At 42.7% G+C, this 13,956-nt stretch overlaps 1 protein-coding gene across 1 annotated transcript; it reads left to right on the forward strand.

Moving 5' to 3' along the window:
- Positions 1-8,199: 8,199 nt before the first annotated feature.
- Positions 8,200-13,726, forward strand: CCNG1 (cyclin G1). The gene is made up of 7 exons (XM_082291393.1): positions 8,200-8,351; positions 8,736-8,999; positions 10,021-10,274; positions 10,863-10,941; positions 11,024-11,122; positions 11,367-11,561; positions 12,207-13,726. Exons 2-6 carry the CDS (start codon positions 8,736-8,738, stop codon positions 11,556-11,558), a joined length of 888 nt encoding a protein of 295 aa, XP_082147519.1. The 5' UTR covers positions 8,200-8,351; the 3' UTR covers positions 11,559-11,561; positions 12,207-13,726.
- The last annotated feature ends 230 nt before the right edge of the window (positions 13,727-13,956 follow it).

Raw genomic sequence — 13,956 nt, forward strand, 5'->3', positions numbered from 1 at the left:
ATAAATGAAAAACTAAAAAAATAGACTTCCTTTGCCCTCTTCTGGGACCCGCTTTCCAAATGTGTGGCACCAGACACTCAGCACAACAGGGCTCATGTTTACCTCAGAGACAACACTGTCACTCCAGCTACATTTGTCTGACATTTTACATTCACACATTAGGAAACGATGACTATTTCTGGACTGCAAAATACTATCTGAAGGACAGACAGATTACATACTGTGAATTCTAAAGTGGCAGGTTGCTATGGTTTCCCACTGCAAGAAAAACATTCATTTCATTAGGTTATCTGAAGATCTCTACTAAAACCAAAAGGGGCCATCAGGGAAGCAGCCTGTCCTTTAATCACAGCTCTGCCTTTGTGAACACCAGTCCATTTTTCTCCTGAAACAGCTTTTGAAAAGAAGAATGTAGTTCCGCATACGAACTGAAATATCTTGATGCTTCATATTCTGAGACGAGCTCTAACCACAGAGTTGGCACAGCAACATGGATACTGACTGACTTGCAAACTGCTGCACTGTAAAACTGTGGTTTAGAAAAAGATATTCAACTCTTGATTTTTTAAACTACTACCTGAACTACTTAACTCATTTGGTACATCACATTAGGAATTAGCAGACCCTCTTTTCTTGAAACTAAGACACAGATAGCAGGACAAACTATTTCTTCTTTAAAAAGACACAAACCCAGCCAAGGCAAATTCCCATGACCAGGTATCACCTTGCTTCTGGGTGTGGCAGGAATAATGTCTGCAATTTCCAGAGTCTGCAACTTTTCTCCCCCCAACCATCTTTTCTGTATATTTTTGCTTATCTCCAAGTCCTACATGATACATCAAACAAAAATTACTAGCTCACACCACCATCTCTTTGGACTCATCAGTGAAGCCCGGTGCCAAAGATCCTCAGGTACAGCTTTTAGCAAACTGTTTTCAACCATTGAGAGCTCTTGAGCTCTCAATTAGTGTTTCGAATTGCATTCATTTGGGATTTATCAAAAATTTGATTTCTTTAAAAGAAAAAAAAAAGCATGCAAGTGATTGACTTCCTAATATTTTTTCGTAACAAAAAAAGTCAAACCATGTGTTTCCATCATGTCAAGTCTCAGCTTAGAGGGCTCACCAATTGTTATTCCAGAGTAGTCAGAAACAATGAGTTCATTATCAGTAAGCCTAAAGCAAATGCACAGCACCCACACAACCATTGGAAACGTTCAGTCCATAAGCAAAAAAAAAATTAAAATATTGAAACATGAAACATGACTTTGTACTGTCTTGTAATGACTCAAGTATTTCTAACAGTTCTCTCTGAAGGAAACTGACGCTGCCCCCAGACTGCTCCTCTCAGGGTGATTAACAAAAACACACACACTTTAGCAGGCTTATTAATCATCACGAGTGCCTGGTCTCAGCTTTCCCTGTCTGTTCAACAAATTACCCTGTGTTCCAAATCCAGATGACATGACTCTTCCCAGAAAAGCAGTCCTGAATCTTCTCAAAGTAGGACAAAATACCTGGCTGAAAATTATTAGCTTAGAAGATATAACCATGAAGAGTACATGACTGCTGCTAGTTTTTAAGTTTGCACTGCAGATCCACGATTTCATACCCCATCCACACCCTCTTCTTCTAGGGCAGCTAACTACACACCAGTCCTATTCATAATGCTTGCTGATGCTCTGAACAAAGGCGGGGGGAAAGCAGTGTTCCCCGATTTTCCTGAGTGATTTCCATATAAATACTTTTGGGGTAAAAGATTATTTTAAAAATCAATGCATCACAAAAATAGCTCAAAGAGATCACATAAGCAAGCATATAGATCAGATACAGACAGCACAGAGATTACATATTATTCCAATGCAGTAATAAAGAGCTAATAGACTGCCATTATCCCTATCCAACACAGGGGTTTGGGCATTATCTTTGCAGTCAAGGTAAAGAAACCTCTGACAGTCTCCTCAATCTGGCAATTTCACACAGTATACAGAAATAAGCTTTCTAGTTTGAAAAAGAAGATATCCTGTTATTACCATGTAATTCTTAAGAAAATAGAGAAGAAAGCATAAAGCAGATGTTTGACTAAGATCAGTGTAAGAATATCAACAGGTAATTGCAACACCTAAATCCTTTCCAGGTTTTGGTATTTATGAAAAGTTTTACAATCTCCATGTTCTGACAAAGAGTCCTTCTCTCGATTTATAGCAAGGAAATGTAGAGCTCAGTCCCTTTCTTTTTGGCCTGTAGAATTTTTCTGATTAAAAGCTGAACAATGCAATTTAAGGAAAAAGTCACAAGAAACTTTGGAATTCATTTGATCTAAGTTTCAAACAAATCACTCACTGCCAGGGCTAACTGATGCCCCCTCTGGTCTCCATGACCTTTCTTCTTTAGTGAAGCTTAGACATCTAAATTCTTTACATTAAGGAGAGTGAGATTTAGATGCATAAACACATTCAAGAACCTGGATTTCTGCAAGCTTTGAAAGGGGGCCTTTGAAATCAGAATTCCACCGTTCTCCTGAGCCTACACTTAATATTATGAACATACTTTCCCTAAGGCAGGTCCAAATGACTTAGAAGACTTGTCTCCTTTGCCTTGCACCTGTATTCCCAAGCTCTTGTACTTAAACCCATCTCAGAGAGCTTTATGCTCTCCTCTGACATATTTGATATAATGAGAATCGGTAAAGGAGTAACAGCAGACAAAGCAAATCTCCTATAGGATCTTACATTTACTTGGGAAGCTTCACCTCTTTCCTTTTGTTTGCCTTTCTCGTGTGCCCTTCTGTACATTTATGTTAATGAACTAACTCAAGACAATTATTACAGTAAGGGAACAAACACAAGAGAAGGGGCAGGGAGAAACCTTTCCAGCTGTTACAGTAATTTTTTTTTAACTGAAATCCCAGAAAAAAAAAAAAATTTAAGAATCTTTATGTTCATTTTGATGCTATAGTCATAGAACACACAGTGAAGGATGAAAACCCAGCATTACTTTCTTTAGTTGTCTTGAGAATGGGGTGCCAGTATATCACTATCTCAAGCTCTACAGCTTCTGTAAAAAGCGTCTCCAAAGCGAAGCCGCTCGGCAGGATCAGCCACACACTCACACACATGTGCACGCACAAACACGCGGATGGCTTCAGTAATATGGCTCGACGGCAAAGAGGCAGGAAGGGTCTTTGCATAGATTTCCACAGGAGCAGCTTATTGTTTCCACACTGTGAAGGGTTGTAGAGGCAAAGATAGAGTACAATGCAGGGTCTAGGTTTAAGTACGGGAGTGGGGCTGAGGGCATAAGGGCGGTCCAAAGGCGGGACTAGGGAATGGGGACCAATGGGGAAGCTCTGGGGGAGTGGTGAGGGGCAAAGGCCAATGGGGAGAACAGGGAGGGGAAAACCTTCTAAGGTATGAAACATATAAGGTAGCAAGGGGGTGGAGCGGCCACGAGCCAACCAAGGGAGCATAACGATACTATGCTATTAACATAGCAGGGCAAAGCATTTGAAGGAAGTCTTTTTGGTCACCCTAACCTAGGGAGGATTCTCTGGTACCAGGGATTGTCTCACCAGCAGACTCTCTTTGTTCCTTGTACTGTAGGCTCACTGGCCTTCACACCAGTAGATATATAGTTTTTTTCCACAGAAGGTACCAAAAAAGCTGAGGCCAATTCTGGCAAAGGCAGGGCGGAACCTCATCAACAAAGCCACCACCCCAAGGCAGGAGCAGAGCCAGCCTGCTGGCAGCCATAGGCTGCACTGTCATCACCAGACAAACCAGGGGACACAGCAACTCCAAGGGGCCCATGTGGGAAATCCAATAAACAAGTCTGGCCAAGCAGAGGAGAAGGCTGACCACAGTCCTTCCTGGACCACAGCCCTGAGCTTAAGTGAGGCTCCTGCATTCTCGAGCAAGGAGTATGGATAGAAGTCTCAGGTGAGACCAATGCATGTAATTAAGCCCTGCAGGTGCTGACTGTGGCAGTGAGGATTAAACAGACACAGATTTCTGAAAGACTTTTAACACAGGTTAAGTAGAAAAGAGGTGAAGATACCACTCTTGCAGCTATCCACTCTGCTTCTATGGCAGGCTCACCACCCACTCCTGAAGCACTCCCAGCACTTCTCAGGTTGGCACAGATGCAGACACTGGGAGCAGTGTGTGCCTTCAGCTATCAAACCAATCCACAAGAAAATTGTGTATCCTTGTCTGAGGCATGACAACCTCTGAAGAGGCAGGACAGATATCTAGGAGAGAAGATGCAGCATCTTTACTCTCCAGTCTTAATGCTCTGTCTCACCTCTGCCAGAGCTACAAGGGAACAGCTGCAATGCATTTCAGAAGCTCCTGGTGCTTTCACTGTTTGCAGCCCCTCTCTTGAAGCATCTTCTACCCACACACATCAGCCAGCAGAGCAGATGGAGTATGTGCACTTGCTTCAGCCACTCCAGCAGAAAGTCTGGCAGCTTAGAGCAAGACACTTCTCAAGCTGCTGCCCAAGTGACAACAGCAGCCCCATGAAGGTGTTTAGGGCTTCTGGTTGCCATGTGCCTAAGCCCAAAAAACATTTTTAAATCCTAACTTATATGTTACATTTAATCGACATGAACTGTTTTTCCATGCTGTTGCCTCAGTCCAGAATCCTTACTGTCACAACAGAAAACAGGCCAGCGATTTTGCTGGCGGTCAGTGGCTTCAAACCAGATCCATGGCCCACTGCTTTTTACAGCACTCCCTTAGTCTATTTTTAAGACCAATTTGAGAAATAAAAGCTATTTAAAACAAGCAGCATGAAAAGAAGTATCATTTGCTTCACATGATTATTATGTGCATAGTAATGACAGGAAGAATACTGCAAATGTTTTCCAACTCTTAAAAAAAAAAAAAAAAGAAGAACACTTCCTTTGCAGTATATAATTTTGAATTTTAATTTAGATAACTCAGACTATTTACTGGCAACATAAATATCCATATTCATGACATCTGATTTACTATAATCTTTATTTCTGATGTTCAGCATCTGTGAATACTTGAAGTACTTGAGTTTGCATTCATGGGCAATTATATGGGAATGTCATCCAGTAGCAACAGATTGATTTACAGAGTTTGTAGCACCGAAAGACAATTCATTTTCTCTCAGATGAGCTGTGGCATGAGACCTGGGATTGATGCTTCCACTCTTAATTTTCTTAACAAATTACTTTTTCTTGTCTAATAGACACTCAAATCAAGGACATTATAATGAGGATCAAACCAGTGCCTTTTAGATGCATTCTCTCTACCAGTAGTTTGCAAAGGTCTGACAGAGGAAGTGAAATGGACAGCAAGTAGAAACTTAGAAGTTAGATTTCATGCAAGTGAATGGCGTTTCAGAGGGGAAAGAGGCACAGGCGCAGTATTTGGTCATTTCACCTTCACACCCAAGGGCTCCCTGATGCTGACTTCCACTGAGCCTTCCAGAAATCCAAGCACTTGCTATGCAAAACTCGCTTTTCTTTATAATCTCTGCATCTCTAACTGCACTTCCTTCTAGTCTTGCCTGCTGGAAGGTGTTCTGAAGGATTCTTCCAATAAAACAAATTTTAATTAATTTCCACAGGTAAGTGATAGGAAGAATTAAATAAACCAACAATAAATCCACGATAAGTACAATATGAGAAACTAGTATGAATATCACTTTTGATGCATATGAGTAAGTAAGGTGATAAAGCTCATGGATGCATGAAACAGTCCCTCTTTTACGGTCCTTCTAAGGAAGGAGCACGACTGCAGAGGCTTCCCAGGGAGCTGCTCTCTCATCATCCCCTCCTTGGGTGACAACAGAGCAATGAATACTGGTAAGGACATCCATTAACACAGAGAGGATGTGCCAAGTGCTTTTAACAGCCAATTGCGATCACCGCATTCAAAGCAACTCAAGCCGTTGCTTTGGGGAGTTCTCACTCTTGTGAAAACACACGCAGTGCCCTTGCCAGTATTTAGCCAGTGTTTCCGAACAGTTAAAACCCCACACGTATGAACATCTTTTGCTAAACAAAAATACCCTATAGCTTCATTAACAACGTTACTCCAAGACAGAATAATGATAATGAAAACAACTGCAGTTTCCCATAGTTATAAAACAAAGACCTCCCTCAGAGAGCAAATCCAGCACGCTGCTCATTTCAGGCAGAGGGGACCAGAATTTATTTACACCATTCATAGTTTGTTGCCGGGTGCATCTATATTGGAATTATTCCTGGCTAACAAAAGTACCATATTTTGAACAACTGCAGTAACAGCTACCACATCTGTCAGCTGAATTGTCTCAATTTGAGGATACATGCCTCTACGAAAGCCCAGAGAGCTTTTAATTCATCCTTTACCCCTGGCACATGCAACAAGCTCTCATGTTCTCACCATTAAAAGGAAACGCTGTGCTATAGGGGAGTGTGAAATACTGCCTGGAACACGTGCTGGGTGTTTGCAATTTGCCACCACTTAAAGTGCAACTCAACCTTCCTCTGCTTCAAAGGAAGGCATAAAGCACTTGAGAAATAAAACTTACAGCAAGTGCAAAACGAACATCTCAAAAGCAGAATATGTAGAGACAAAAATCCTACTCTCAGACTACATGGGATGACTTGGCTTGTGCATTCAGGTGTCAATTATCACTAGAGCTAGCAAAAAAGTGGTGCCAAAAATGCTGGCTAAAAGCTAAATATATCATTCAACCTTCATTTCAGAAAGGTTTCTGAACATCAAACAAGCTGATAGACTTCACTGAAAAAAAAGCATTCTTCTCAGGAAAATTATCACCTAGGCTTTATTGCAATCTTAGTCTTCCTAAGGTAATTTCTAAAAACCATAAAATCCACCTGGATTTGAGCTCTTCCATGCCCTCCTGAGATGAAGAATACTTCCTCCTATCAGCAAGATGTGTATGTGTTCAATATCTGTATCAGTACTGATAAAACCAGTTTAGAGGTGTGTATCACTTCATGTATTAGTGACATACAAACATGTATTTTCTTTAAAGATGGAAAAGATCAAATACAGCTAACAGGTTTGCCTTCCTATAAACCTTTCTTTTTCAGAAAAGGTCGGTTCACTCCTCAAAGAGAATTTTAAGCCTTTCAAGCAATTCACAGTAACCCTCACAAGATATCTTGCAAGTTTTAGGCTGAAGTAGAAATAACACCTCTAAGAAAAAAACTTAAGTACCTTAAACCCATTGAAATACGATCGTAAAGGTCTGCAAAATGGATTCTTCAGCCAAGGTTCAGTCTTTTTAAGGAACTGGTAATCACTTTGGAACATTTATTAAATAAATAAATGCCTTGGGCTGCAAGCATGCCCAAAACAGAAGCACTTTACACTAAGCGATTTCCTTTACTTGCCTAAAGTCTGTTCAGGAGGGGAATATTTTCAGCTCCTGGAATAGTTTTCAATGCTGGTTTGAGTGTTGGATGGGTCATGGAGTGATTTTCTCTGCACGCCCGGGCTATGTGTGGATTGAAATTATTTCTGTTGCACATCCTGGCCAGAACAACATGATGGCCAGAATAAAGTAATGCCTTGATTCTCCAACAGTAAAAATGTTGTTAGAAGGTTTTTGTTTTTCCCGCAGTTTTGGTGACAATCTCACCTTCCATTAATATACCAAAATATATCGGGGGACTCGAAAGCATTAAAGACATGAACCCTTTAGTGCCTTGTACCTGAGAGGTTTAAGCTGTGCCGGAGGTGAGAGCAGTAACGCACCGAACCCTGCCAGCCTTCAGCCCGGGGGACAACATCTGCCCTGGCCTGGAAACCCAGCCAGGAGCCATCGCAAGAGTTTAGAAGCCATTTATACTTTAAATGCCATTTGTGCCAGAGGTGGGTGCACGCTCGGGGAACTCCCAGCGCCCCAACGAACTAGACTGTCACAGCGGCCTGGGACGGGAGCGGCGGAGCCGGGCCTTACCGGGGGGTGCGGGCCTCACGCTGGGGGCAGAAGGCGGTCGGGCTGGTTCCGGCAGGAACACGGCCCCGCACGCCCCGAGCCCGCACGCTCCCGAGCCCGCACGCTCCCGGCCCCGCACGCCCCGAGCCCGCACGCTCCCGGCCACGGGCCATGGAAGCACAGACGCACGGCCGCCTCAGGAGCAGGCGGGGGGCGGGGCCTGGCGCGGTGGGGCCGCCAGAGGGCGCCACTGCGCGGGCGGGGCGGCAGCTCGCAGGCTCGCGGCGCGCGCAGGTTCCGCGGGGCCGGACGGTGCCCGGCATTGACCGCCCGGCCCCGCTCCGGACACTCTGGCCCCGCTCTGGACACTCCGGCCTGCCCGGCCCTCCCCTCTCGGGCAGGGAGCGGGGCTGCACAGACAAGGTAAGGGCGCGAGGCCGGCTCCCGTCCCGCCGGCTGCGCGGTTGGGTTCCCCGTGCCGTGTCCGTCCCGTCCCCTCCCGTCCGTTCCGTGGCGTGGGCGTTGTCCCTCTGTCCCCGCATCCCACGGCGGAGCGCGCGCGTCGCTCGTCCGCCGGCAGAGCCCTGCGGCAGCGTGGGACAGGCCCGGGCATGTCCCGGGAGGCGCCGCCTGCGTGGCCCCTCCGTGCCCCGCACAATCTGGGCTGCGGGGCCGGGGGTGCCTCGGGGCTGGGGCGCTCCGTGCGTGTGCCCGGGCTGCTGCATCTTGGCTGTAGAGTTTGTGAGGGTTTTGGTGAGTTTTCCGCGTTTTAGCTGTTTGATTGGCTGGCGTTGTTTCTCGTGGCAGATGATCGATACCCTGGCGAGCGGCGAGGCTCGGGACCTGTTGCTCCAGCTCCCCGCAATGCTGGAGCTGGAGCTGCGGGCTCAGCCCCGGGCCGCCGGCCTCAGGCTGCTCGAGGCTGCCCACGACAATGGCCTGCGAATGACCGCACGGCTGCGAGACTTCGAAGTGAAAGATCTCCTCAGTTTAACTCAGTTCTTTGGCTTCCACACGGAGACGTTCTCGTTAGCTGTGAATTTCTTAGATAGATTCTTATCAAAAATGAAGGTAAGGCTTTTTATAGTATAAGCTGCCAGCCTAGTTCCTCTTCGAAGCTAGAATGTCTTGGGTTTAGAAAAAGGTTAAGCTCGTTCCAGAGATTCTTGATTGCACAATTAAAAATTGGTGTTCTCCGTTCAGATTTTGGTATTGTTAAGAAAGGTGTTTCCTCTGGAGAAGGAAGAACTAAAGGATGCCCGGGGGCTGGGAAACACAGGACGTGTTTACGAGTTAGACCAAGACAGACTGCCTGTCCTGTTGCATAGATACAAGAACATCTTAAATTACTTCTTCTTAACTGCCTTTTCCACCTGTCAATAAGCCTTGTGTATATCAAGATGCTGTCGAACACTTAAAATCTGGTCAAACATTAGTTAGCACTCCATTCTCCCGTGCAGATGTGACATGCTGACCGGGCCGTTTTTAATTGTCTAACAAGATAGGATTTACACTGTACAATTTGGACAAGAACAAAAGCTTGTTTTCCTTGTGTGTTCAGGCAAAAATGAGAAAGCTAGATGAAATGGATGGGAAAATGATGATTTCAAAGACTTCTGAATCCAGAATAAGCAGTAAAAATGGGGACTGCATTGTCTATGGATTAAATAAGACAATTAATATATACACGTGTACATATATATACTTAAAAAAGAGTTAGAAATCCCCATTTTTCACTATCACCTAGTATGTACAACATACTAAGTCCTAAAAGGTTCTTATTAGGCTGTTTTAGAACCTCATTAGCAAACCAGTTCTACCTCAATCAAAATTGCTCTGCAGTCTTGCTTTTTAGATGAATGAGATGCAACTTAACGGTGTGGGACTGTTTTCTGGTTTGATTAAATAAATATAAGAATATATGATGAAAGACTTAGTTTTCAATCTCCAAAACACAAAACAACCCCCCGCCCCCCCCCCCCAAATAACTTTTTCCTGAAATAGATCTGTGCCTACAGTTTGATACATCATGTGGTAATAGCTGATCAGAGGCCTACTTTTTTGAAAATAACAACAGTTCACTTTTCTTTAGGTACAGCCTAAACACTTGGGCTGTGTTGGACTCAGCTGCTTCTACTTGGCTGTGAAGGCATCAGAAGAAGAGAGAAATGTGCCCTTAGCCACTGACTTAATTCGAATAAGCCAGTATAGGTTCACTGTTTCAGATATGATGAGAATGGAGAAAATCATATTGGAGAAATTGTGTTGGAAAATCAAAGCTACAACAGCCTTCCAATTTCTACAGCTCTATCATTCATTCATTCATGAGAATTTAAGCTGTGAAAGGTACAATAACTGATTCTGATTTTGCTATAACTGCCTATGATCGGGAAATGTAGAATGTAGAAAAATAAGCAGGGAAGTTGCTTGAGTAATTGACCTTTCTATACTTTAAAAATCCCACAAACTTTCCCCCTTGCTGGTAATTGTCATAAATGTGAGTATCTGTGGTTTAGTATTACTGTAATTTTAAATATTGTTTGCATAAATTGAGTATTGCTCTCTGAGCCGAAAACCAAACTTGCTCAATAATGATGGTATAATAAATCTCTACTTATGCTGCAGTGAAGTATTGCCTCATTGTAAAGATTGCAAAATCTGGCTCAAGAAAGATTCCTTTTGCTAGTAAGCACTGAAATTCCTTGTTAAGCCTGCTTTGATAATGCAACTCTCCCCGGTGTAACACAAGATTTATTTTTGGCATTGGGACTGCCAAAACTGAACACCTGTTTGAATGTAACCCTAGAACTTCTGGGACAAATGAGGCCTTTGTTTAGATAATTAACATTCTTGCTGCTTCTCTGAGTTTCCAGAGTGATGCTGCCTTGATCAATCTTGAATTCCTCTAGATTCACTCATCTGTTTTTATTACAGGGGAAAATACCTTAATTTTGAGAGACTTGAGACACAGCTAAAGGCCTGTCACTGCAGAATCATGTTTTCTAAAGCCAAGGTAAACATCTTGAAAGTTCAAAAAAAAATTAACTGCTGAAACTTAACAAAGCAGTGTTTAAAAACATTTTCTCTCTCTCCAGCCTTCTGTCTTGGCACTGTCTATTATGGCACTAGAGATAGAAGAACAAAAACTGCTGGAGTTGATGGAGGCATTGGAATTTCTGCAATTACATTCCAAGGTATGTGCAGATAAAATTTCAGGGGAGGATGGAAAAAAAACACATGGAAAGGTCTACACAATGGGGAAGGGACAGGTGCATTGGCAAATTGGTTTCTTTTGTGGCTTTCTTGTGGGTTTTTTTGGATTTTTGTCATTTGGCCTGGGATATTTGGCTGCCTGTCTTGTTGAAGAAGCTGAAAGTACATGTATAAAGTAAAGATCTAATTAGTTATTAACATATGCCATTCTGTCTTGTTATGTAGATAAATAACAGAGAATTGACCTTCTGGAAGGAGCTGGTGTTAAAGTGCCTTATGGAATATTCCTCAAGCAAGTGTTCCAAACCAAATGTGCAGAAATTAAAATGGATTGTGTCTGGACGTACAGCTCGGCAGCTTAAACATAGCTACTACAGAATAACACACCTTCCTACCATTCCAGAGACCACCTCATAATAGGTAACTCCTTGTAAAATCAACTTCTGATCTTGTAAAATCAACTTCTGATAATGTAGAAGTAAAGTTAGCTTGTAACTACCTGCAGGTTCCTTATAGTTACCTCCTGGAATCATGTAATATAAGTGTAGTAGGCCTGTTCTTGTGTTCATGCTTAAGCCAGTGCTGTACCTAAAGAAGTGACAACCTAATTAATGTATGAACATTGGAGAAAGAACTGATGTGTGTTGTGGTAGCAGAAATGTTCTACAGACAAATTATCTCATTCACACTAAAATGTGGAGTAAAGCTGGGAAAAAGGGGAAAAAAAACTTGCCTTGCTCCTATCCCAAGAAGAAAACCAGCCTGTTAGAATGAGTTTCTTGTAATTGTTCACTTAAGCCACTTAATAGACAGTTTTATGCAGTTTTACTTGTATAACTGTTTAGTCAAGGCTAAAATCTGTAATTCAGTTATTCCTTTACTTCAGTTACTGTTTTACTCTGCAAAAATGGTGAACTACTTCCTTACCTAGACTTTACTTCCAGAGGCTACACATTTTTCTATAACCACGGTCTTCCTGTTGTCTTGTTGTATTAAGATCTCATGCTTTGTTTGGCTCTTGTAGAAAGCACTTCAGTTGACTGGTTGGTTTGGGATTTTTTACAGGAATACAATAAAATAAGAAGACCATCCTGTGACCTTGTCAACAGGCACACAAATATTTGAGAAACAGTCTGAACCATGATCTTAATAATGAAGAACTCAACTCATGGAAAGAATATGTAACATTTCAGACTAAAGATCCTTCCAGCAAATACCAGTTCTTTCAATGACGAATACAACAGTATGTGGTGTCAGTTTTCAGTCTTACTTGGTAGACTTGTTTCCTAGTCAGTGAAATAACAATCCCAATACAAGGAATTTTAACACCTTATAGTTTGTAGAGCAGCTTGTGTAATCTAACGTTGGTTTACAGTAACTGCAGGTGCTGAATTAGATACTAATTTTTAAAACCTGGTTCACTTTCTGGGGAGTATGCAATACTAGGAAAATCTTACGTGCAATAATGCAGTGCTGCAGTGTGTTAAGAAATGAAAGACTAATCCCACTCAATATTGACGACAACAGCAAATACCTGCCAGCTTACCTGGTGTGCTGTTTGGGCAGTACCTTGTGTCCACGTGTTCCTGCTGGGATGGGCACTGGCCTCCTACCACATTAAACATTAGCCTATGTGATACCCACTGAACATGTCGAGTAGGCAGAGCAGGAGAAAAGAGAAACTTTACTGTGTTCCTTTAAAAAAGGCAGTCACTAAGCATCAGTAACTGCAGTATTTTGTAAGAGCTGTGGTTTACTGATGCCACAAGTTACCTCATAGAGTGTAAAAACTTTGTGATACCTAATGAAGACTAAGCGAAAGAACTGGGTCACATGCCCTAAATCTGGTTTTAGTTTTCCAGAGTTTTGCTGTACTAAAAGCTGATGCTGAAAAGGCACATTGTTACAGGTACAGTAGGAGCAGGGCTAGTTGCCCATCTTGGCCTTTGTTTAGGAGCAATCTAGTTGAGAAACTTTGAAGATTGCTTCAACTCTGATCTCTTAATGTTTATTCTGAAGACCAGGTCAGTATTTGAGGCATATCATGCTTCTAGTGCTAACAAGGAAGTGAATGATAAGAATACTATTGTATGTTAGATAAAAAGAGGGTCTGGGAGAGTGTTGCTAATGTCCTCTTGAATTCTGCATCACTGTGGGGCAGGGGCTGTTGGCAACAGGCTGTTAAACCTGATTGTCATATGGACTGATGGAGTGGAGAAGGAGAGATCAGAGTGTGGGATGAGGTGTTAGCCAGCCAACCCTTTCCTGTAATGGTACCAGCTGAGGTGGAAACCATTCTTTGCATATCTCAAACTAGTTCAAGCTTTCACAGTCACAGGAGACTCTGTACCAAAGCTCTCTACTGGACAAATCTAGTCTTCTCATGAGCTCATGGGAGTGATTGCACTGCAAAACGTGTAACTGGGTATTGCACCTGCCAGTGCTGCCTGGGCATTGTGCTGACCTGTGCAAAGTGATTCAAAGGTGTGGTCAGGCTATGGGGAGAGGATGCAATGTGCAATTCTCATTGTCCTGTCTCAATATTAAGATATGTACCTTTAAATTAAACATTGAAATGTGCTTAACTAAGTAGCTTTCTTCTTGTCTGTTATGAAACATCTTAGTAGGAAGCCTATAAACATGATTTGTACCTGGAGAAAAATTTCCAGGCAGGAGGTAGGATATAATGGATATTTTTTTTCCAATTTATTTTTATAAGGAGCAGCTAGACAACCACATGAGAAAATGTTAAGTATCTTATAATATCTGTTCTTCAACAGTGAATGGGTCAGAATGGGTCAGGCTGGAAGAGACT

Source organism: Coloeus monedula (genome assembly GCF_965178545.1).
Source record: "Coloeus monedula genome assembly, chromosome: 15".
Classification (NCBI taxonomy): domain Eukaryota; kingdom Metazoa; phylum Chordata; class Aves; order Passeriformes; family Corvidae; genus Coloeus; species Coloeus monedula.